The sequence below is a fragment of the Botryllus schlosseri genome, chromosome 8 (genome assembly GCF_051294905.1).
Source record: "Botryllus schlosseri isolate E-star chromosome 8, Bs_hap1, whole genome shotgun sequence".
Taxonomy (NCBI): Eukaryota; Metazoa; Chordata; class Ascidiacea; order Stolidobranchia; family Styelidae; genus Botryllus; species Botryllus schlosseri.
The window spans coordinates 8,486,404-8,510,742 of NC_137243.1; the positions used below are offsets into that span (position 1 = coordinate 8,486,404).

The 24,339-nt window shown below is 40.6% G+C and overlaps 3 protein-coding genes and 1 long non-coding RNA gene across 4 annotated transcripts; all 4 read right to left on the bottom strand.

Moving 5' to 3' along the window:
• Positions 1-12: 12 nt before the first annotated feature.
• On the bottom strand, positions 13-18,974 carry LOC145445240 (transportin-3-like). The gene is made up of 22 exons (XM_080323404.1): positions 18,801-18,974; positions 18,652-18,741; positions 18,063-18,173; positions 17,927-18,000; positions 17,798-17,861; positions 15,806-15,911; positions 14,374-14,501; positions 14,140-14,315; positions 12,907-13,045; positions 12,694-12,840; positions 10,923-11,152; positions 10,142-10,281; positions 9,937-10,076; positions 8,057-8,108; positions 7,107-7,229; positions 5,002-5,132; positions 4,730-4,933; positions 3,765-3,916; positions 2,769-2,913; positions 2,554-2,700; positions 1,534-1,640; positions 13-797 (listed from the first exon to the last, which is right to left on the bottom strand). The coding sequence occupies exons 1-22, from the start codon at positions 18,972-18,974 to the stop codon at positions 737-739; spliced, it is 2,841 nt and encodes a 946-aa protein (XP_080179530.1). The 3' UTR covers positions 13-736.
• LOC145445246 (uncharacterized) lies at positions 15,191-15,799 on the bottom strand. Its single transcript, XR_013916933.1, has 2 exons — positions 15,317-15,799; positions 15,191-15,286 (listed from the first exon to the last, which is right to left on the bottom strand). It is a non-coding gene; the product is annotated as an uncharacterized LOC145445246 (long non-coding RNA).
• LOC145445244 (NFU1 iron-sulfur cluster scaffold homolog, mitochondrial-like) lies at positions 18,959-20,659 on the bottom strand. Its single transcript, XM_080323412.1, has one exon. The coding sequence runs from the start codon at positions 20,153-20,155 to the stop codon at positions 19,364-19,366; it is 792 nt and encodes a 263-aa protein (XP_080179538.1). The 5' UTR covers positions 20,156-20,659; the 3' UTR covers positions 18,959-19,363.
• A 1,699-nt stretch (positions 20,660-22,358) lies between these two features.
• LOC145444920 (ras-like GTP-binding protein rhoA) lies at positions 22,359-23,900 on the bottom strand. The gene is made up of 3 exons (XM_080322981.1): positions 23,687-23,900; positions 23,420-23,628; positions 22,359-23,357 (listed from the first exon to the last, which is right to left on the bottom strand). Exons 1-3 carry the CDS (start codon positions 23,840-23,842, stop codon positions 23,138-23,140), a joined length of 585 nt encoding a protein of 194 aa, XP_080179107.1. The 5' UTR covers positions 23,843-23,900; the 3' UTR covers positions 22,359-23,137.
• Positions 23,901-24,339: the final 439 nt, after the last annotated feature.

The following is a 24,339-nucleotide window of genomic DNA, read 5'->3' on the forward strand; positions in this document are numbered from 1 at the left end:
CCAAACAATCTATCAACATGAAATACTTTATTCGATGAACAGTAAATCCGAAGCTGTGCGGCCAGATCACTCGAAAAAGTCGTAGCGTTCCACATGTGGAAAAGGCATTTTAAAACCAAAAATTTACCAAGGACATGATCTCGGGTAAGAGCAGCAGGTTGTAACTGCGATTACGAAATACAGCAGCACGTATATTGGTAACGCGGCGTTAAAATTACCCCACAAGCTCATTTGTAGGCAGCCCATAAAAAGAGTATACATCCAAATGAAGTGTCGTAAACACTGACCTCGGATTAAACAGTTGGATACATTTCAATTCACGCAATTCTAGTAAGATCACTAGTCTAGTCAACATAATTTCAAACCACAAAGCATTTCACCTAATTGGACATATTCTACTTCAATCCTAAACTAAATTCGTATAGCAAGCACGCTAGACAGTACAAAGTGCACTGGAATCATCGCAATCACATCTTCAACCTCTACCGTCAATTTCGTTCTATTTCAACACTGTTGTTATGTACTCCTCTACATTTTACCGTGTCCAAACGCTGTCGATTGCTACCTATCCAAACATCTCGCTCTACCCCGCTGGTTGGCTGGCGGCCCGGTCGCAAAAGCCAGCACACGACTAGCCTATCTCTCATACTATTTTGCGACTGACATCGTTCGCAGGTCACAAGGCAAACTTGTCATCGAGCTGACAGACGCCGTGTTGTGTCCTCCGCCCGTCCCATTATCTGTAAAGACGACAGAAATCCCGCAGAAGATAGTTGACGTCTGTTTGTTGCTTGGATCTGTAATAAAAATCAGAGAATACATCAACACGGTAACAGCTGCTAATAAAATAATCATGGCAGAAGGGAATGACTTTCATAGCGACGCGATGAGGAAACGCAGTTCAAGTGTCTAAGTAGTCAGTGTTGGAGAAATAGATGTAAGTCGTAAATCTCTACTCGCGTACACGTAGAAGTGTACAAGAGACGTAAAACTACAAGTGGATGGAGAAAATGAATGTCTGGAAAGGACTCGGGGAAAGTAGTTATCATAGGTAGGATTTGGTGGAGTGATTGTATACTTTTAGCTGTTTATTGCAGGTTTCCAATTCCTAAATCACCAAGCGGCGTTCCCAGGATGAGGGAAACAGGGCCTTGCATCACAATGTTTCGTAAATTTCAGAACTTAACATAATTCGAGTATTTTCGTTTCCCAGAGCTTTTACGACCCTGCTCAAAATACACACTTTTTAGTCCCTTGAACTCACGCTACCCATTTTCGCTCCAATGGTAGGCGATGCAATCACACAGCAAAACTACTTTCTACTTTACAAATGCAACTTAAAAACTATCAAGTGGATGTAGCCTGTAAACATAACCACTCGAGTATTGCAAGTATTGATCACTCCAAAAAAGTAGTACTTCGTTACTGACCACCTTCGGAATTCAACGTGCCGACCAGGGCGATATAACTGATCCGCCATCAAGCCCATCATTGAATAACACGATCGAAAATCAGAGGACGGGAGACACTTACTCCGAAATGCTCTTGAAAAAATCCACGATTTGCATATGTGTGGCGGTCGCCAGCGACGCGTCGCTCGGCAAATTCTTCAGGCAGCGGTCGAGCCATGCATGAAAGCTCTGTGACGCATAATGTTGACATGTCACAAATGTAGACGCAGAGAAAATGGTCGGTATAGCCGTAAATTTCTATTTGATTACGCCATAAATTTCTATTTGATTACGAGTAGGGCTGAGCCAGATCGAGAAGCATGGTTGGAGAATTCGGCTGAAACTCACTACGTCAAAACAGCATGGATTAATTGGAAAGTTCAAGTACGAAACTTTTATGCGACCGCAATTAAAATAATGCAGGTTACAATAAATTGAAGACAATTTGACATTTTTCGAACATGTCTATTTCGTAGCTCTCTTATGGCAATACCGTGGGTCAATCACTATTTCAATTCAATCCAATACGCCACAAGACTGCGATACAATGAAAGATAGGAAGGTGCCGAAACGACTTGGAGTAGTCTTTGAAATCAGACACCCACCTGGCCTAGGTGATGTAGAAAAGGAGGCATGCACATTGCACACTGAATGAAAAGTGAAAGAAGATAATATAAAAGGACAGGTGACAAGAAAAGGTGGCATGTGTTGGAAGGCGAGATCGATATGTCAGGTCGTGGTCCGGTAAACTAGAGGGCTAACGAGTATCGATTCAGTATATTTAACCAAAGATGCGTCATTGGCGATTACCACAAGTGACTAAGGACATCGTGGCACGCACACACCCGACACAGCACAGTGTCGCTCAGTTGACACGATAATTCCGCCAGTAAAAGTGATCCAAACCTATCCAAACAGTACTAGCAAAAATCAAATGCGTAAAAGTATGTGGATTTGCTTCAAAAACCACTAACTAGAGGTGGAGGTAGCCAAAGCATATCCGATTGACCGAGTATGGCGTGATAGTAGGAACTCCGAAGATGTACACTGTACAGCTTCATCACTGCCAACCTCGGCACAAATAAAAACCATTGCGGAATACCTGCCGGTCTCTTTGCATGACGGCCCACCAAAGCTCGGCGATATCCGGATATAAATACGTAGGTAAATGAAACAGGCTTGCGTTCAACGACCGCTCGACAATCTTCTCCCCGTACGTCGACAATATCGACGCGGCTGAATTTTGATCCTGTCGACACACAGAGACACGATGAGCCTCGTGTATTTTTGAGCTGGGCGCGGACTCGAAACACTTACGTTCAACTCGATGAGATTCTTCAGGAACTTGGTGACGGACATGTTGGCGTCGCGATGTTCAAGGCATATCGAAACGAGGGCGCATTCCAACAGTAGCGGGCAGACTTTGTGGTGTAAAAATTGCGATGCGCATTGCTCCACAAGCCTGTGTGTTCAATCAGACGTGATGTAATCGTAATTGATTATTTTAAATATATAATCGACGTCTTTATAAAAGGACGGTCACTCAACTATGCAGTTCTGCAGTTTTACAAAGGCTATGACATAAACTGAGTAACAAATAACAACAAACAAGTAATATTAAGTTATTGAATGAAAAAATGTCTGTTCATGTTCATTATTACAACACTAGAGTTAGATATGCTCATTTACCGCGCATTTCAGTAGTTATCCTAATCGAATGTTATTAAATTTCTATCCGATCAATGCACCACAAGATTGCGATACAATGAAAAGATAGGAAGGTGCCGAAACAGCTTGTAGTAGTCTTTAAATCAGACGCCCACCCACAGAGGAGAAATGTAATAGAAGATGTCATAAAGACAAAACGACAAATGAATTGTGACAGAAGGCGAGGTCGATTATCAGATCGTGGTCCAGTAACCTAAGCTCTGACTAGTATTTATCATTGGAGCCTGCCTGTATTTCAATTTGAATGTTGACACGCTCATCGACTGTCGGACAGCCGACGAGATACTGTCCCCCACTACAGTCCCGACATATTTAGAGGTGGTCAAAGTATTCATTGTTGGAACTCGAGTGAAACTACAAGTGGAAGTCGCAATTTTGAAGTAAGTAAAAATGTCCTAGGCCAAGTTCTGCTTAAATATCCGAAAACTTTCAAGTACTAAGTGAAAGTACTGAACATCATAAACAGTTCGGTTATTAGTGAAAGCAGAAGAACCTACTTAGTTACTTAGAAACAGTGAAAACACTATGTCTGTATCAAACGCTTCCATCAGTGACGCGCGATACCTACGACGCGTGTTCCGTTACCTTGTACACAGTCTAAAAAGATCGTCGACAGTGTCCGGGTTGTTAACCAGCCCGTCCTGGCCGTTGAGAAGTTCGAAGGACCGGGGACAGACAGACTCTAACATTTGGAGTAGCAATTCGGACGCGGCGCGATCGGCCCCGTACACGTCAACCTGTCGGAAAATAGAGGGAAACAAATTCGGGAATTGTCATCAATGGTAAGTCATCTGTTTGAAAAAAAAGGTTGAAATTCCAAGTGGTAGTGTTCCGAATTGATTTTTTCTCCGAAGAAATTGCGATTTATCATGCGACACGATTGCTTTACACATAACATTCAAGAAGTTGCGAAAGCGATCGATGAATTTTTTGATACCCCCAATAAGCCCGCCAGAGGATCTTTGATTTTATTTCAATATGGCAACTACATTCACACGCAAACAGAAGTGATAAAAGTAGCCATTGATCGTCAGCACTGGAGTAGAAGTAGAAGCAACGTCGCAAATTCGTACTCAAGCGCAAATACAAGTAGCCGTTTCCAAGTAAATAAGCATTGCTTAAAACACTGAAAACTGAGGATTAGAAGCAGATGTAGACTGAAATCATAACCCTTAAGTAGTGCAAGTAGGCAAGTAGAAGTACTTCGCTACTGACTACGGTACAGAAAAAAGGGTTTATGATGACTTTGAGGCTGTGGTTATGTTTACATTTCGAATCTGACGTTAGCCACTGATGAGAGTGGGTCGAAAAGCTTATACCGAATAAATTAACAATATGAAGTTATTGGTTCGTGTCATTTTGAAGCGTATTTTGAAGCTGGATTTTGATTTGGACATCAAACTTCTGATCAATTTCAAGTTTCGCGCAACTTTGGATTAAACTTCAGCCATCACCGGATATACACGTGGATTTAAATCTTAGGATTTGGAAATAGTAAACTTGCTTGTCTCCGGTACCTATCCGAATACTCTGCAAATAAAACCACTCACCAGAACACTTCCGAGGTATAAAAAACAGCTGTGAGGCGCCGACTTGTACGTGTTCGCCAGCGTCATGATAAGAGGAGGCAGTAACGTGTTCATGATCGACTTTTTCGCGCACCGGACCGCGAAACGAACGCACCTACACCACCTCTCGACCACCTTGTTGTCTCCCTGGAACCTTTCAAGAACGGAGGCGAATACCGGCCACATCTGCATTGAAAAAGTGACGTCGCATCACATAAATTTGATGGGTCGAAAATGCATTGACTGAAACTAACCTCTTCGATTACTGGTTTCGACGGATGGGCAGACCCGTTGTCTGTGTGTCGTTTCAATGAAAAGTTACGGAAAATGATAGCGAGCCGGTCCAGCCATACGATCGGTTCGTGATTAACCGTTTGTCTGTCCCCTGACATGATAGAAAGACACATTGCAATCAATTTCATAAAAAGTATATCAAACCAGACATGGTCAGTAACGAAGTCCTTGTACTTTTTTGGAGTGCTCAAGTAGAGTTGGCTTTACTACATATTCGTGCGGATGTGGTTTTACACAAATTCCACTTACGCATAAAAGGTTTTGAAGAAAAACTACACTCTTTTACACTTTAGATATTATAAAGAAAAAAATTTTTTTACGAGTACCGTACCATGAGAACCGGATAATTTTTCCAAACTAGCACCTATTTACATCAACATTAGTTTTTCTGCATTAGCCACGATGATGATTCTTTGAATTTCAAGTTAGAAGAGCTTCTTGGAGGTACATAACCCTCAATCTACAATTGAATACCGTAAACCGGGGTAACATTGGACAATTCTCAACAATTCCGCTTTGTATCTTGGAAATGCTAGGGTTTAGGGGAGGCAAGTTTTGTGTTTTTTTGGAGTCATGGAGCAAAGATTAGAATTAACTAATCCAAAATCTTCATGGTCATAAACAAGTACCTTATTTTTGTAAATTATCCGTGTCCAAAGTTACCCGTGCATGTGGGGTAACTTTGGACAATGTAGTTTTTTGTATGCCTTTACCCTCTATTGTTTATGAAACCTCGTAAATTAGGCTTATTTGGTAAGAGTTGATGAGAGCAGTGACTAAAACTGAAACAAAATAGTATATGTCTGGCCTATTGCATGATTTTTACCTAATCCCCCCCCCCCCAAAAAAAATAGGTAGTTTATGAAGGCTAATGCCCCCTTATTCATACCTTTACTCTATTTTCCCTCATGCCTTCACCAATTGGGACTTATAATAACGTATGTTGACAATGGGGTATCCCACTGGCAGTGTCAGCAATCGACAGCAAACATTAAGTACCGTATGTTAGCGTGATTTATTGCCGATTTCGAATATATTACTGTTCTAGAAAAGATATATTTTCCCTTTCCTATGTCCTCTGATGGATATATTTGTCATAATTTACGATATCCCATATTCAGCAGGCGCATCTTTAGGAGTATGTGATAAGTTTTTCAAGTAGCTTACACCCGATTACAATCTCTCAGCTCATTGCCTACCCATTTTTTCATATTTTGGCAAACTCTTAATTTATTAACCTTCTCATTCCATTTTAAAAAGCCATCAGGCCGGTCATAAGGAATATAGTTGACGATACCCTTTGACACAGATGAAGCAGTAACTTTCCAGAGCTCTAAATATCACATTTTTCACTGTCCAAAGTTGCCCCGTTCGGATAAAATTTGACGGGGTAACTTTGGACATCACATTTTCTGGTATTGATCTAAGGGTGAGCCCACTGAGATTTTGGCCATGGATTAGGACTACTTAGAGGTATCTGCTGCCAAGTTTTGAATCTATGAATCACATGCTATCTATGTTTGGCTGTAAGAAGTTTATTGGCCATCAATTTTGGCGAAATTGACCCCCTCCATTAATTTATCGATGTTGGGTCAAGTTTATCTGGTAGTGAAATGAATCCACCTTTTATAGAGACTACTTGTAGTACTGTTGCCTCATGAAAAAGACTTGGACATCCAGCGGCAACCCTTTTTCATCAATAACCATTTAAATCTTTTACTGCTTAGTGTCCAAAGTTACCCTTAAGTCCAAAGTTACCCCGGTTTACGGTAGTATATTCATATTGAAATGAGCCCGAAAATTTTGACCGACTTTCGTCAAGGGTAATCGTCAGCAACTAGTAGAGAATTGGAAAGAACAGCGTATTTCAACAATCGTATAATCAAATATGACGTCACCGGCACGAAATTTCAAATAATTGGTGGGCGTAGAGAGCGATTAAGCTTAATGTAAGTAGGCAAACCTAATGGAGCACTCTGAAAAAGGATCAGTTGATTGTTACTGAGAACACCTCTGGGTCTACAGTGATGGCTTGAACCCAACACTCTTAAACCGATACTCCTACCTTGATTTTGCCGGGCGGGCGCCTGGCAAGTTTGGTTCAACGAGACGACTTGCGATCGGCACAGCTCCATCAATGCTTCCCGCGCTTTATCCGCCGGAAGACAGCTCAACACATTGGCAACTCCTGTCATACGGAAGGAGATGTTTCCTCCAAGAACACGAGATCGTAACGGCAATATTGGCAGTGTTTCAATGCCAGGATTTGACAGGTGCTTGAAATGCGCCGAAATCGGTAAAATCGAATCAAGATTTTATGTTCGCAAGGCAGACAACAACTAATTTACTAGTTTATGCGTTGCCTTCATTATAACATCCATTGCAGCAATGCATTTATTTAAACCCGTCATACTTTGCCATATTGTTTTACTTTTTGAATCAATTCAATCTCTTTAGTGCGCCGATACCTATTGAAATGATGTGCTCGAAAAGTCTTAAGAGTTTAAATATGTGTATCATTGCAATGGATGTTGTAATAGAAGCAATATTCAAGTCTGTACCACAGATCAGATACTCTATGCTTTGTAAACAATCACAAAAAGCAAGTGAATTTGACAGACTGAATGAGTATCAACTCAGCATTTATCTTAATTCCAACTGTACCGATCTGAATACTCATATAGCATGATACAGACATCAAACACCAATACTTATTGCCAACCTTTTAGAACACAAGTGCTAACATAGCAGAATATATAACACTCTACCGGACTTTTCATTGCTACTCAAGATTTGAAATGAAGATGAGTGACACCCAATAACCTACTGTTCCACAGTCGGTGCATAGCATATCTCCTGTTACAGTACATGGTGCAAAGGCCGGATTACATACAAAAACTACTATGGAATCCCATGGACATCCGGGTAAGAAACAGCGATGACATCAGCGAAGCTAACAGTTCAAACTAAGTCTAACAAGTCTAAGTTAATACAGCAAACGCTAAAAATGTCTACCTTTTAACAATCCTAATGTGGCATCGGAAGAAACTTGCAAATCATCGGCAACCTGAAAGCACGCATGCAGTGTCAGTAATGCGACGTTACACTAAGAGTCTACTAAAATGGTTGTCACGATTCTAAAGGCGGAATCAGTGGGGGTCTGGTCAAAGTAGCCAGCGCTAGTCCTGAAGTAGAAGCAGAATGACACATTTATACTCAATTTCAAGTAGAATTTAGATATTTCAAAAACATGTCAAAACTACTTCTAGTGGTGGTAGAAAATGGAGTCATGCAAAGTTCTTGAGTAAGTTCTTTGAAAAGGGTGGATTTGGTCGAGGGGCCGCATTCCTTTAGCAGTCTAACGGAGATGGCAATTTATATATTGCCAGATGGACATGACCATGACACTACAAATAGGTGCAGTTATGAAATATATATTCAGTTACCATGATACAGGGGCTATTTTCCCAGGTGTGTTCCCAAAACTACTTCCTACTTTATAAATTCAAAAGTGTAAAACCTGAGTAGAAGTGGAAGTAGTCTAAAACGTAACCACTTGGGTAAGTCGTGCAAGTATGAGAAAGCGACTTGAGTACTCGGAAAAAAAAGTAGAAGTACTCCGTTGCTGACCACCTCTGTGTGGAATTCCCCAACTGCGTTCAGTTCACCTACGTTCAAAAATCAAGTCGGTGCAATTCAAATGGGAACGGTCTCATAGCAGTCTTGAACGCAGTTGGCAAATTTCACTTGTAAAACCCAATATTAACAATGCAAAGTAATGTCAGTTATCTAACTACTAGAACACTAATAGTGAAGATTTCGATCAAGCTACAATCTATCGCAATTTGTCGTAAAAGCAATTCTAGATTGATCGCGTCCGGATGTGCGTCGGGACTAAATTATGCGAGAGTTCTGGTATTAATAAGCAGGTAAGCATTAGTGATGCTAAAAGGACTTTCAAGTCCTAAATTTTCTACCAACAATGATTGCTGGATGCAGCTATCTGAATGCCTAGTCTCTGATATTTAGTGATAAGTCAGCCACAGTAATCGATAGCAATATCGTATGTTCATCTGAAAGGTAACACCCTGAACAATTTAAGTTGCTAAATATTAGTTGTATCTCTTAATGAGTCTAGTCTAGTATGGCTGCAAAGATGAGTTCCATTTCAGTGCTTTTCAGCTCGTAAACTTCCACACTTGTGGGAACATTGGGACAATATTTAGATTGCTCAACCATGTGGAACTGCGAAGAAACCGGATAATTTAAACTTTGTTTCAAAATTGAGAAATCCGATAATCGTGACGTGATATGACTATACAAGGGATACTGCTGCATTGCTGGGGTAGAGATATTCAGTTACACTGAGATACTCAGCTCCTGCATATCTCCCTATGACAAAAGAGTGATTCATTTTATGCTTTCAATGATGCAACACTCACATAAGTTCCATCACCACTAATAAAGCACTGGAGACTTTTTCGCAATTATTAACAAATTACTACGCCGCTAAAATTAAATTCTAGAGCTACACTATTACACAGTCTATGTATATGTATGCAGAAATCACACTTAGCAACAGCAACGTGACGTTACCGCGCAAGGGAGAGTGATGAGAAACAAACAATAAGTACCAAACTAATACTACACGAATTGAACTCGTCTACAAAACACACTTACGTCAGACGACCGAACAATGGAACATTGTGGAGATTCCAAACACAATGCTCTATTCCCGTCTAATGATTCCTACGCATCCCGGCTTACAATACCTAACCAAACATAACTAAAAGTCGAGTAGCATTCAACGACAGCTGCCCGGACGATAATCACAGTTCAAGATTTAATACGGACGAGACTAAAATCACACACGAGCCGTGTTCACAGTATCCTACCTGAACAAGTTGGATTAATGAAGAGTAATGCCTTATCATTTGTGACTGACACACTTCGCAGAGGTATTGCACTGACGTGGCAGCTACCGACGCTAGCTCCTTCGTTCCCAACGCGCCGGTTAAAAAGTTTAACGTCGGATCTAAAAAATTAACGGTGTCCTAAACTAATCGGTGAAATTTCAAGCGAGAACGTTTCTATGCGCACCTAACATGTCCGGATGTTTCTCAGTCCAGGACGACAGCTCTCCGACTAGCTGGATGCTCGTGTGACGTACGGCCATGTGTGTTGTGGAAGGTAAAGAAAATATTGCTTGAAGTACTTGCGGGGTGACGGCGGTTTCATCTCTGCAAAATGATTGGCAAAATTTTAAAACAAAGATAAAGCAAATGTTGCAATATCACTTACAAGCAAGGATCCCTTATTTATAAGATCTGTCATTATTTTGAAGGTCAACGTCTTACAAACTACACTGTCCTTATTTCTGACATGTGTTCCTATTATCACTTATTTTCATGCAAAGTGATGCCCTAATGCCCAAAAACTACACATAATTTCAGGCTGTCCTCGATTTTTGATCCACATGGATGGCAAACATGATGAGATGTCAATCAACACGATAGCGTCAGTGCACTAATCTTCAAAACTTCACCACAATTTCTCTTCCACCATAGACATTATAAAGCAGAGTCCATCGTATAGAATAAAGACAAGTGCCGAGCTCTACATTGAGAGCAAGCCATTCAAATTTTCTTGCCCTTCACACCAGGGGTCTGCAAGTAGTGGGTCGCGACCCAAATACCTTCAGCTCGTGTTAAATAGTTTATAACTAGGAACAGTGCGTCTGCATCAATTGTAATCAAGGAACGTTCTTTAATGCCTAATTTGCGCTACATACGGCGTATAATTATGCCAAGACCCCCAAAATCGCATCAAATTTTTCTGTTTAAATAACTTGCTCAAAGTACGGCATTAAAAAAGTACTCACGACTTGACGTTCTTGGCGATGGCGGTCATAATAAAAAGTATCGACTCAGTAACGTCCCACGTAACGTCGGGCGGCTTGCCTCCCGCGCCCACTTGACTCTCGCCCGAGAGCATTTTAAAAAGGCCCACGAAACACTCGGTGGCGCCCACGATATAAACTGCGTCCTTCACCAAATCCGCCGCGTTCCCTCGAAAATCGGCAAAGTCGTCAGACGGATCGAGCACGCTTTCCTGGCAATGAAAAAGCGTAATGACACCGGGCACCGACTCACTGTAGTCACTACTCAAGTAGAAACAGAGGTGACACCGTAAATTTCTACTCAATTACGAGAGAGAGAATATATATCTGTCGACCATACAAATCAATAACAATACCGAAATTGGGTGGAATATGATACGTTAAGCAAGGTATAGAGTAGATGGAAGGAGAGTGTCATGAAAGTCGAGAAAGGCCCAGAGCGTAAAATTACAGCTGTCATTACCCTCAAGTAGAAGTAGCAGTTTTCCAAGAGCGAGAGATGTCTAAACTACTTCGATTGTGAGCAGGAAACGACAGGTCTTAAACGGCTCAAGTAATTTTCAAAAAGTAGATTTGGTTGAGTGGTCACTGGTCACATAACTTTCGGCAGTCGGCTACTTTATAAATTGCATGACGCATCCTCGCGACAAAATGCCTGATGACTAGGGCGATTTTTTTTACTAAAAAACAGGACTTTTTGACCTAAAAAATGAACATTTTGTTATCTTGTAAAACTTCATTTTGATAAAATTTTGCCCTCGTGTATGTAAATTAGGTGTTTTTGCATATAATGCTAGAAGTAGCCTACTAATCTTCATTTTTGGTTGGAACTGTCTGTGCTCACAAAGTATTTTGGCTTAGAAACTGACGAATTTCTACATGAAAAAACTTTATTTTAACAAAATCCGGACCTGCGAAGAATTCCAGTAGTTACATCGAGCATTATAGAAGAAATAATTGAAATTTGTTGTAGTACAACGAAAGATGCTTTCCTACATTCTCGGGTAGAAAGTGTCTGTCCTTACTAAGTAACTTGCTAAGAATGGAAAAAGAACGTTCAACAGCAACAGTTGTTGACTGACAACACTGAAATTGTGGGTACACTGCTGGTGACAAACCGTGTTGCTTCATTCCGACAATATTGTGTGCATCACATCACCACGCGCTTCTTGATATAAGAACCAATGCCCGCGCAGTCTTGCTTCAGTTAAGATATTGCTGTACATTGAGCATAACAACACGTCAACCTATTCGGTTCATTTCACCGTTTATGATTCGCAATGAGCATACAATGGGCTGTCTACAACGGTAGGTCAAAAGATATAAACAGTCCGACGATAAGTTCACCGACAGTGCAAACATTTACGATACAAACGAAATGCTGGTTGCATCTTTCGACTGGTATACAATTTTGACAATTTTTTGACCTAACGCTACAATTTTGACTGATGACACTTGCAGTTAAGCGGAATCTACGATAACATATTCAGACACCACGACACAGAGGCCAGTTCACGCACATCTAACGACAATTTCAGTCGTAAAAGCGATGCGAACTTATCCCGAAACTACTTTCCACTTTTCAAAATCAAACTTGCAAATATTAAGTAGTTTTGCTTACATACTGTTGAAGCAGAAGCAGAATTAGTCTAAAATTCAACCCACTTGAGTAAGCAGTGCAAGTACTCAAACCTACTTGAGCATTCCCAAAAATCAAAGTACTCCGTTACGGACCGCCTCCGCATGCACTCACTTGATCGGGTTCCATCTGGCAATGACGTACAAGCGCGAAGATAAGTCTCTCTATGAAAGAACCGTAAATCTGCTTCACGTTCTCGTGCTCGAAGGTGTACAGCGTCTCGGAAAGTCTGTACCAGTAATTGAAAGTGATGTCCGCGACCTTCAAACGACACGCAGGTTAAAAATCACCGAAAAGCGACTAGCGAAAAAAAGACTACGCAAACACCTCGTATTGACAGTGGCTGACGCATATCAGCAGTAGGTCCAACAGCTCCAAGTCTCCGAAACCATGACCGGGCATGTTGACAGTGATTTCCAGCAGAGATTCGGCTAGCTCGGTGAATATGCGGCAGAGATTGATGCATCTGTGTACGAAACAGGAAATTACGAATCGTGAAGCAACCATAGAAGAATAGTTCGCCTTGGTTTCTGGAAATGGATATTTGGTAACTGTGTATTGGATATACACTGGAAAATCGTGTGGCTTGCGAAGAGATTTCCAATTTGAATGGTGTTACATTACAACTGTAGTCGTAGGGTTTAAGACAGTGGTTCTGAACTAGGGTTCACACGAACCGCAGGGGTTAGGTGAGCCCGGGGGGGGGGGGGTCACTAACGGTAAAGAAAAACCACCGACTGATACAGCAGAAGTCACATTGATTTGGAGCAGATATCCTCTAAGATCTTTCGGTTTTGTGTGAAAATCACGCTTCTGTAATGTTTTGAATAATACGGTAGATTTCTGTATTCGTGACTGGAAGCAAAAAATTGGAATTTCGTTTGTCAATGGCTCGGAGATTATCGTAACGGTTTGCCAGAACTGTAAAGGTTGAGAACCACTGACCGAGTCACTTGAATCCGAACAGTTGGTCACAGAAATGTTGTGCAACCCTTGTTCAGATGAATCAGTCATTTATGAATTCAAGTGCCACATATCTCGAAATCGCAGCATAACAATCCGCTTGTTCTCGTTCTCGAGCATAACCAGGCCATGGGTCAAAAATCTTCTATCGGCAAGCATTTACTAGAAAATCATACATGTGCTGCTAACTATCACGAGGACATGTTCTCTATATTGGCTAAGGGTCGCAATTTATTTCATTTGTCTGTTCTTGAGTCCACCATCATCACTATGAGTAAACCTAGTCTACGCCAACAGAAAGAATTTGTGTATCATTTGAAAATCGCGCATTAGCTTGTTTTGCTTCGCTATCTCCATGCCAACGCTTCAGTTCTCTCGTTTTCCTAACTTTGCATAGTTTCTGTGTGACGTCACAATTAGCGATATACATTGTTGTTGAACATAGTTATCCGAATTCTCGCAATATTGCTGACGATCACCCGCTTTTAAAATACAGGACTCAGAAATGACAAATCCGTACCGTATGAAATTCTCCGAGTTTGAAGTCATTAATCAGTCAGTAGGTAACTTGGTTTAAACCAAATTTTGAAAAATTACTTGTCCGTGTCTTCATTAGCGATGGCGTTATGGTAAGGCTGCTTCAGCTCCAGCGTCTTGCTGAACAGCTGCTGCACGAGATCAGAATTCCTACCGACATCCTCCGAGACATACAAGGCCGAGCAGACGCAGTCGGTCGCGGCCTGATGCAGAGGCGTAGACGAGCCGGCATTTCCCTAAAAAAAGACGCACGCCGTCTGGCGGACATCCAGCGAGACACCAAAGCTAGTTTACCAAAACTTGGAACGCCGGCTCGAGCAGGTTTTGCCTGGCCACGTGATTCCCGGGCAGAACACCGAGGTAGAACCAGCTGCCGAGGCACTTGAAGATCTTGATCAGAATTTGCTCGTCTTTCACGGTGGCTGTAAATCGACAGAAGAAGTGTTAGACCACCGGTTTTAAAACTTTTTTCAACACGCTCCCCCTGGTGATAGTGAATAGCCCTGTTGTCATATCAAAAAAGCAACCAGAATGTTTCCAATCCCAACACATTGTTTGGTGGCATGGGAGCTGTTATGGCTGTTGAGACACTTCTCAATGTTCTCATATATTGAATTCGGGGCACAGACCTATAATTATGAGCTGGAGGTAAATACAGTTCAATATTTTGTTACACATAATCATGTGCAACGGTAGCACATTGAAATTTAGCGAATTTTCGGTGCTAATTTCTTCTATTACCCCGCCTAAGCTTAGTTCAAACATACCTGACAATAAGCTAAATCTAAAACCAATGGCACATCTACACACATTCATCAGTTGCACTTCATCGAAATATAATTAGGATTATTGCAATTGCTGAAACTCAGAATTTTCAACACAAGTTGAAATCATTCCGATTTCAAGAAACAAAATTGCTCTCAGATGCTTTCAGGCTCCCCAAGGGAGGCACACCCGGCAGTTTGAGAACCACTGACGCTGCTGATAAAGACCTGATTCCCGCAGATCAAAAAATAAACATTGATTATGAATCTTGTTTTAAACACCGTTGTTGATCCATAGACCATTTTGTGCACCAGTATTCTATAGTTTTGTGTTAGATGTGTAATGCGACTTTTGTTTTTGTGACTAGCCGATTTATTTGGGGTTCACCAAAAGCTTGCACATTAGTGCAGAGATTTGTCAGGTTAGTACAGGTGAAGAAACACTACGCTATTTGTCGTTTCGTGCTGACCACGAAAATAGCATACGGTTCAAGTATAAGTCATAACAACAGTTGGCTGCTATATTTCGCTGAACTGCATACTTTGGGATAGAATATTGATTATTTGTTCCGTCCATTCAGTAAATTTAGAGAATTTTAAAAGTTCAGGTAATTTCACATTATCAGTCTATCAGCATCAATCAGGGATCAGCAAACAATCGTACGCCGTGTGCGAAATGTCAAAATATCAACAACTCATGCACCAAACATTTTCATACATATTTGACATTGGTCAACATCCGAAACCTTCTAATGTGGGATTTGTGTTCGGGCATTGTCGCATAACAGTAACATAACAGTCGATGATGAAGTCAGCAATGTCTTGATATTCCAGTTTGAAAATTCATAGTCGCTATTTGGAAAGGGATGGGTGTAATGCGAGTCAAACCATTTGGCAAGCCATGAAAAATGATCTCCCGTCGGCCTCAGTTCTAGTCTAGCACAAAATATTTTTAAGCTTACAGAGACACGCCTGTACGACTTCAATCACCATCGGAGCAGAATTTTCCATTTCTTCCATTATGGTTGTGCGCCTGTTTGCACCCAATCTAAGATGCCTGCTGTTGACCTGAAGCGATATAAAGTCATTAATTGAGGACGACAGAGCACTCTTTCACCGTCACATATTATGTCACGAAGCCTCCTCGGTAGTAGATGGGATTCAACTTGTTTTGTGAAGTCATATAAAGCGTATGATGTTCCATATCTCGTTACTTTCTAGTTTTATCAATCAATATATCAATATATATATTAGGGCCATGATCAAGGACCCATTTAACTCAATTTCTGAAACGCATTAGACACAAGACAAAGTAGTTCAAATCAGAGTTGGATCAATTACAATAATCAATTCAATTACAATTACAATTACTCCCTTGCATGTTTAAATTACATAACAATTATAATTACTCAATGCTAAAAATATCAAATTACAATTACAATTACTGTTAAATATGTAATTGATATGACAGAGATGTGTTCTTTGACAACAGTGGCGACGTAATTAGAAACAATCTCAAGCTATTCATGTTTCATTCATGATACATAGAATACCCTATAATTAAAAAAAAATCGAACGTATTACAACTATTTCTAATCATGAGTACTGAAAACTACAAACACAGAAAAATGTTTCAAGCGACTGTTAACAACCAAAAGTTTGAGCGACTAACAGCGAATACGCGAGAGGACAGTCAATGAAATTTAATCAAACGATTAGGCTACTCAGAGCTGAGTGAGGATAATGAAATGTAATAAGGTAAGGCGTCAGCGATAAGGATGATACCGATAAGGTGTGCAACATTAAAATAAATGCAAAAGGAAAGAACCTCCTGATAACTACGAATTACAACATTTTGGTTCGCATTCACATTTTCACTTGCTTGGAAACTGTTAGATTGCATTTGATGAATATTAGGGTGCGAAAATTTCTGGCCCCCGTAAATTTGGCCAAGATTGGAGGTAAGATTGGGATAACATCTCTACAAATGCGTGACCAAGTTTGATGAAGCCTTGGTTGGAAACTTGAATTTCTTTTTGCAATTGTTGCAGCAAGCCTCGGTACTGGTGAGAGATTTAAAAAAACTGACCGTGGTGTAGGAAATGGTTCAGCACAGGTTTCAGAGGAGTCTATTTGCTGTTCATTCAGTTTTGAAATAGTAAGATTTAGTTTAGCCCACTGGTTCTCTAACTTTTTTAGACACGCCCCCGGCCCCTTTATGACAGTGAAATATTTTGTGCCCCCTTATCGTCATATCGCACCATGAAACCAGAATGCCATCAATCCAGATAGTTTGATGGTATGGAATGCTATGACTGTTGATGAGAGAATTCTCCAATATGAAATTTGGACTATACGCAGAGCAATAACCATAAAATGGAGTTGAATCGCGCCAGGCGCGGAAAGAATTTCAGTTTACCGGAGCTTCGCGCCCCCCTTCAGATGCTTTCACGTCGCCCAAGGGGGGCACGTCCCCCAGTTTGAGAACCACTGGTTTAGCCTATATTGTAATTCACAAAGTTTTTTGTTGCTACAGAAGTATGGGAAACAGTTCAGCATGGCTAAACTATCTAGACATAACACGGCACGCACAGAACACTGATGTAAATAGGCTAATTATTACAGGTGGTGACTGTGTACTAAGGCCTTGCGGCCCCTTGTCGTCATGCTGGTTCGAACCGGATTTTCACTGGTGCGACGAATAATCGATTGATTATTTTATGTTGTAATTGTCAGGTTTCCAAAACAATGTAATTGAAATTGTAATTAGGCAAAATTTTTATCAAATTACAATTACACAAAATAGAAATGCTTCAATTACAATTCCAATTACATGAAAAAATGTAAATAATTACATTCAGCTCAATTACAAATTACAATTGATCCAATTCTGGTTCAAATATTGGCCCCACACTGCAATAGTTAGCCTATTGCGTGAATAAGTAAACGCTCACCTCTTCCGGTAAGACAGTAAGAATCTCTAGCAAATACGGAAGTGCATTGGTGTCTTTGCTATATCTGAAATCAGACGCATTGGACAATTACACCTTCATTTCAGCACTACGATGTCTTTAGTCAAATACTTTTGAATGAATGTTTCGGCAGGATGCTTCCATTCCGTCATTTGCAAAGCCAAGTCGCATACGGCAAGTGCGAGCTAAATTCAAAATTTGTCATCAATATGCGAACGTGTCAATTCCCGAAATAACCAGTTTGTACTTGAGTTGTGATTGCAGGTGACTGTCCGCAAAAGTTCTCGACGTGAGTGAGCAAGGATTGCTTTAACGATTCGCGCGTATTGGGCGGCAGTTCCGGGAATGAATACAAAATCTGGGAAGCAATAGAAGCGCTTTATGGCAATACAAAACGGCAATAAAACAACTCAACAAATGCCTTTGGCAAGAAATTACTTCATCAAAATAGGCCTACTCAAGTATATCAAATTTTCTTGCATTACTCCAGGTCTCCAGCCTACTTGTTGCACTGTTTGTAATTTAGCTTCAATCAAGGATAAGAATCCTGAAATATTGAAAGTTTCTGTGGTGGTTCATCAGCAAATATACGCCACAAAGCATATTTTTACAGCAATCCTACTGAGCACCTTTCGAATTTCTACTTATTACTATTACATCAGTTTCAAGTCACCCCACAAGATAGAATTCATGATGTTAATAGTAAGTTTATCGAGGTAAAATATTAATCATAATCAAATGCAGATATTCTCATTAACTGCTTACGAATAGGATCATTAATAGCCTAAGCATCTAAATCACTTTACAGCATTTAATAACTGTTTCTAGAAACCTACCTTAGTTCGCATGGTTTGCGCTGCAAAGTATATCGATTCCACATCATTTTTCAATTGGAGCAATTGGTCAGCAGTCTCCCATGCAAATATCTAAATCAACAACAATATTTCAACACAGATACCTACTAACAGAACAGCACATCACAGACCGATCTTTGGAATTCTCCCAACCACGAAGACGCCTTTTCCTTTTCTTGTATATTAGGGTTATGATACAGTGTAGTGACGGCGGCAAGTACTGATTGTGCATTTTGTGGTAACTGAGCCATGAAGTAGCCTACTTCATTTGATAAATCAACTGGAAAGGTCTGAACAAATTCCATAGTGAGAGGTATTTCAGTTTTTTTTCAAAGGAGACGCCTTCCGCAAAGCGAGACTTTCAAACAATATAGACATTATCCATAAGCTGAACATTGAAATGTCACCATCATCAAAAATGTGCAGCTATGATCAGGAATATCCTTTGCCATGCACTGTATTGATGTAAATTTACAAAAAGAGATGGTAATATGTAACACAAATCCCTGAAATAGGAACCATTTGATGACAATATTTCAGTTCCATTTTACATCATCAACCAAAGACATTAGAACTTGTGGTTTTCTAGATCAAAATAATAATTCTTAAAAGTTTCGTGTCTTTTGTATGTTTAAGAAATGATAGTCGTGAACATAAAACATTGAGTTGCAGGGAAATTGATATGAGAAAAAGGCTAAGGTTCGTCACTGGGTTTTTGGTCTTTGGTTCTAATTATATTTTCAAGTTTCTCAAATTGTTCTTCGGACACACGGTCCAGTTCGTCTTTCACTTCCTCCACCATTTTTACTTCGGGAACATAAAATTTCATCATGTTTTCGATACCGTTTTTCAAAGTCACTGACGAACTCGGGCAATTACTGCACGATCCTTGTAACTTCAACTGCACAACGCCTGTGTCATGATCAAAACCTTTATATATAATGTCACCACCGTCTTCCATAACAGTCGGTCGAATTCGTGTGTCTAGAAGTTCCTTAATCATAGCAACAATATCGTCATCGTCATCCTCAATTACAGTGTCAGGCGACGGCTGATCGTCCGTTAAAATCGGTAGACCAGCTTGGAACGTGTCCATGATCGTGGCGTAAATTTCCGGTTTCAAAACACGCCATTCCGCGTCCTCGTCGGATCTTGTCACGGTTATAAAATCTGGGCCGTAAAATATACTTTTAACGCCCTGAATACCAAACAATCTCTTTGCAAGGGGGGATTTGTGACCGTGAGTCCAATCAGGGAAGTCGACAGTGAATCCATCGGTTACACTTTCTCCCGGCACGAACTTCAAGCTGTTTGGATTAGGAGTGTCAAATGTCTGAATGAACATAGAATTGGCAATGGTTGTGGAAACGGATCGGACAAGATTGAGTGGCGACAGCTTTGTTGTTGATAAGACACAGCTTCTCACATTAGCTGCAGCAGATTGCAAAATACGTATTCCGGCTTGTTGCATACTGGTACCAAACATTGTATAAGCTTACTTGAATATGACTGAAGAGATGAAAATATTTTGAGAAAAATTAATGCGAATTGAGAATGATACCAATCTTGGTATAGAAAACACGAAATATTTGTCAATAATACAGATATTAGTCTATAACTCTCCAGGGGTTTTCGTGCTTCGATTTCATCACAAATTGTATCTTTCGTTTCATTTCCGCATTATATATGGCTTTGCACTGCTCAAAATTCAATCGCCTCCTCTTGACGCAGGGTTTTTCGTAATAGCGATCCCTGTTCCACTGAGCAATATGACCTTCGGATGCAAGATGTTTTGTAAGAGCTCTGTAGGCAGCCTGTGGATCCGGGAAGTCCTTCGTTACTAAAACTGTTCTTGCAATCCACTGAACGTGTTTGTTCATGGCAATATCGGGTAAGGTATCGAGTCCTACTTATCCACTTTGCAGAGCAAGGAACTCAGTTACTATATCAGCATTCAGCAGGCAAGCAAACGGAGCACGGCTAGTAACTATAAACTACCACCGTAAGCAACAGCGCCAAAGAGCTATTATTGAGATATTAAGGCTCGTCTAAAATAAAGACGGCGGCGACGGTGACTTTGTAAAGTTGCGACCGACGACGATGGAAGAAAACGACGGTCAAAACATGGTCGAAGCGTGGTATCGGTATCTAATATATACATCCTATTAATAATCGTTTTTTTCAGTTTGATGACTGCACGATGATAGCCAAGGCTATGGTATGATGCACTAGTGGCCGTATCTGGAGACTGGTGAGACTGGGGCCAAAATGAAGACTTTATTGGTGTATAATATGAGGGGACTACTTTTCATAGGTTTGGCATGAATTCGCTGGTATTTCAGTAACATTCCACGCATGCTGTTGTGTTGTGATTCTTGCCCATACCCGTTATAACATTCAATCTGAGTCGTTCCCGCTACATAAATTATATTGAGAAATACCGGAACACGTGAAATACGAATAGGAAACAGCCCCTAGATTGCTCCGCTCAGTCTCTCTTTCTCTCTCTCTCAAAGGAAGATCATGATACTTCTACTCGGCAAACTGTAAATAGTGAAAAGTAAGTGAGTAAATCACAAATATAGTTTGAAGTAGAAGTAGTGGATAATTAGAGTTATTTGAGTAAGTACTGCAAGTATATGAAAACCACATGAGTACTTCCGAAAAGTAGAAGTACTTATGGTTATTGACCTCCTCTGATTAGATCTGTAGTTAGTTAGACGTGTATTGTGGTCTTTACATTCGATGGTGGTAGATTTTCGTTTTTAGAACTCAGCGAGAATTTGATTCCCGAAGGGTTGCAGATTGGCGCAAGTGTTAACCCAGGTTAGTAAAGGATTATATGTAACGTGATTACCAGCAGTCTGAATAAGCCTAATCTCTATTTTGCTAAAAAATCATTCCCATTGGTTACGACCAGATACTTGAAGTGATGTATATCTCGAAGCCACGGTACAGCGCCAGGCGGCATTCGGCTTTGAATTTCGTAATTGATGTAGCCTCCGTATGTAAACTTCAAGTACGAAGGCCTCGGAGCCAGTGGTGGGGGGCTATAAGTATGTATCCTCCCCCCAGACCCCCTTTCCGCATCGGTTATTATTATCTTTCCTTCACCACCACAAAGGTTTGCCCAGGTGCTGGATGCGGCTATGTCTATTTTGGATGTGTGCAAGGATAGACTACATCAAAACTAAGTAATTCTACCGCATGCAGAGACGTGATGATTATCGGGATACGGGACTTTTCTAACAAATGCCGTGATTTGATGATGATTGACACATCTGTACGGAATCATATTCTTGCTTGGTGCCATGTTTATTCGTCATTCTCCTTGAAAAAATCGCAAAATCCAAATAGGGGGGGCCCCGGGCGACCGCCCACCTCAAAAGTCACCACTGCTCGGAGCCCTAGCTTTTCCGACCTGTTGCTTGCGCTAGGGTGTCAATGCCACTTCATGACGTTTGTCTATACAGAAAATGTCAGTGTAGGATTGATGCCCTGCGTCACTACCAGCCGTTGCAGTAAGCCTCTACGAACCAACCGGCCAACGATTTAGACTTCGACGTATACAATTAACGTACAGCTTTCCGCTACATTTCGATGTTGCTTTCAGATCTGTTGACTTCTGTGACCAACACGTACAACCAAAGCGAATGATCCGAAAACATGGGCAATCAAACACAATTCCATTTCAAATACATCAACATAATATATTGAGCATAGAAACTAATGCGGTTAGTCAATAAACGGAAACGCGAGCATTCCAACCTACTGCCAATAAGTTGCAATCAACGAACTGCAAGGTCATTCCAATATTCAATCAATTCCATGACACCACATTGCGAGTGGCGATTAAGTTGCAAATACAAATCAGGTGTTTGGGTCTCTACCATTCACTCAAGATCCACGAATTACCATCCTGGCATCGGATAAACCTAACATTGACATTACACTGAAACAAGATCTATTCCAGTCAGAGTAAGCAATAAACCCCGAACTAACAAGAAAACAATCAAGTTGTAACAAGGTAAATTGATCTTAAGAAAGTATTGATCATGGGTTGTTGCCTGATTGGATATAGAATTATCGAACCTAATATGACAGGATTGAATAACGTTTGTGTCAATGAATGCATAGCTTCAGCACAGCCATAACCCTCGACCGGCCTTACAACCAGATTGGGACATTTTATATTTCTGTAGCTTGGGTCTGGAATAATGAAATGCGCTGCAAAAAGAAAATGACAAACACATATGCAGAACAATAATAAAGTCCATGAAAATTAGAACCAGTAGTCTCTTCAATGTGATCGACATTAGTCAGAGTGTGTGTGACGCGCATTGCGCATGCACGCTTGCCAGGCTACACTCTTTAGTACGCCCATAAATAGAATTTATTTTATTTCATGGCACGCAATAACAAGTCTACTTCAGTCCGACAGGAGCTTCAGGCAGCATTGCCGCGATAGTTATAATACTGAGCACTTCGGTCCTGAGGGCCTTTTCTTTTTCTTACTGATGGCATGTTGCGTTGCCGTTTCAAAAATTTTTCTAACACCATCTTTGGTCTTCGCTGAACATTCGAGATATCCCTGGGCTCCGATTCTGAAAGCCATAGCCTGTCCATCTTCAAATGATACTGGTTCTTGCCTCATTGTTCGCAGGTCTTTGATTGTTTGTGGATCATTCCTGGGAAAGGAAATAGCATTGAGCAAGCTTTCTAGGAATGTAATAAAAGTATTACGCATTACCTCAGATCCTTCTTATTCCCTACAAGAAGTATAGGCACATTTGGGCAAAAATGTTTGACCTCAGGGACCCATTTCTCTGGAATGTTCTCAAGCGAATCAGGCGAGTCAATAGAAAAACACATCAAAATAACATCGGTGTCGGGATAAGACAATGGTCGAAGTCTGTCATAGTCTTCTTGTCCAGCAGTGTCCCAAAGTGCTAATTCAACCTGAAATTTCATAAAAACTTAGATCCAGTGCTTAATAGTATACAAAGTACGAACATACCGCTCTTCCATCAACCTCAATGTCAGCAACATAGTTTTCGAACACAGTTGGCACATAAACTTCCGGGAATTCGTCTTTTGAGAAGACGATCAAGAGACATGTCTTTCCGCATGCACCATCACCGACAATAACCAGTTTCTTCCGGATTGCAGCCATTAGTACTGAATTTACAAATAGACACCCTGGTTGAAAAATCAAGTTGAGAAAACACTGCATGAAATTAAATACATGAACAGAGATAATCGTTATTATATTTGAAGATTTGGTTATCACCAATTGCATTAGTACAAGAGATAATAATGCCCTTTGATCAAACACTCTTGAACAAACCGTTTCAATCTGAAGACGAAAAGTAGATGTTGTTAATCTCATGTCACCATGTCCAAATATGGTTCCTTAAAGGTGCGCACCTCTTCCATAAATAGATGACAGATATCCAAGACAAACCAGCAAGAGAATCAATCTTCACTTCACTTTATGTATCATGTCCACCGGTTAAATTTTTTTAGTAAAATCTCATAAACATAAATTCGTTGTTGGTTTCTCAATATCTCGATTACAAGACTCTCATGACATCATCATTACAATTTTTGTTATGTACTCGATGGAGACGTGATACCCATTAGTCTATTACTGACAATTCCACTTCAATG

What these genes read in the sequence shown, in the direction of transcription:
- LOC145445240 (XM_080323404.1), bottom strand. Translation starts at nt 18,974, where the DNA reads ATGGAATTTGTTCAGACCTTTCCAGTTGATTTATCAAATGAAGTAGGC. An exon ending in GCTAATGAAGACACGGACAA is followed by an intron (nt 13,046 to 14,139) that starts GTAATTTTTCAA and finishes TTTCGTACACAG; the next exon opens with ATGCATCAATCTCTGCCGCA. An exon ending in CGAAACCAGTAATCGAAGAG is followed by an intron (nt 4,934 to 5,001) that starts GTTAGTTTCAGT and finishes TTTTCAATGCAG; the next exon opens with ATGTGGCCGGTATTCGCCTC.
- LOC145445244 (XM_080323412.1), bottom strand. Translation starts at nt 20,155, where the DNA reads ATGTTTGGTACCAGTATGCAACAAGCCGGAATACGTATTTTGCAATCT.
- LOC145444920 (XM_080322981.1), bottom strand. Translation starts at nt 23,842, where the DNA reads ATGGCTGCAATCCGGAAGAAACTGGTTATTGTCGGTGATGGTGCATGC. An exon ending in TTGAGGTTGATGGAAGAGCG is followed by an intron (nt 23,629 to 23,686) that starts GTATGTTCGTAC and finishes ATGAAATTTCAG; the next exon opens with GTTGAATTAGCACTTTGGGA. An exon ending in GGGAATAAGAAGGATCTGAG is followed by an intron (nt 23,358 to 23,419) that starts GTAATGCGTAAT and finishes TTCCTTTCCCAG; the next exon opens with GAATGATCCACAAACAATCA.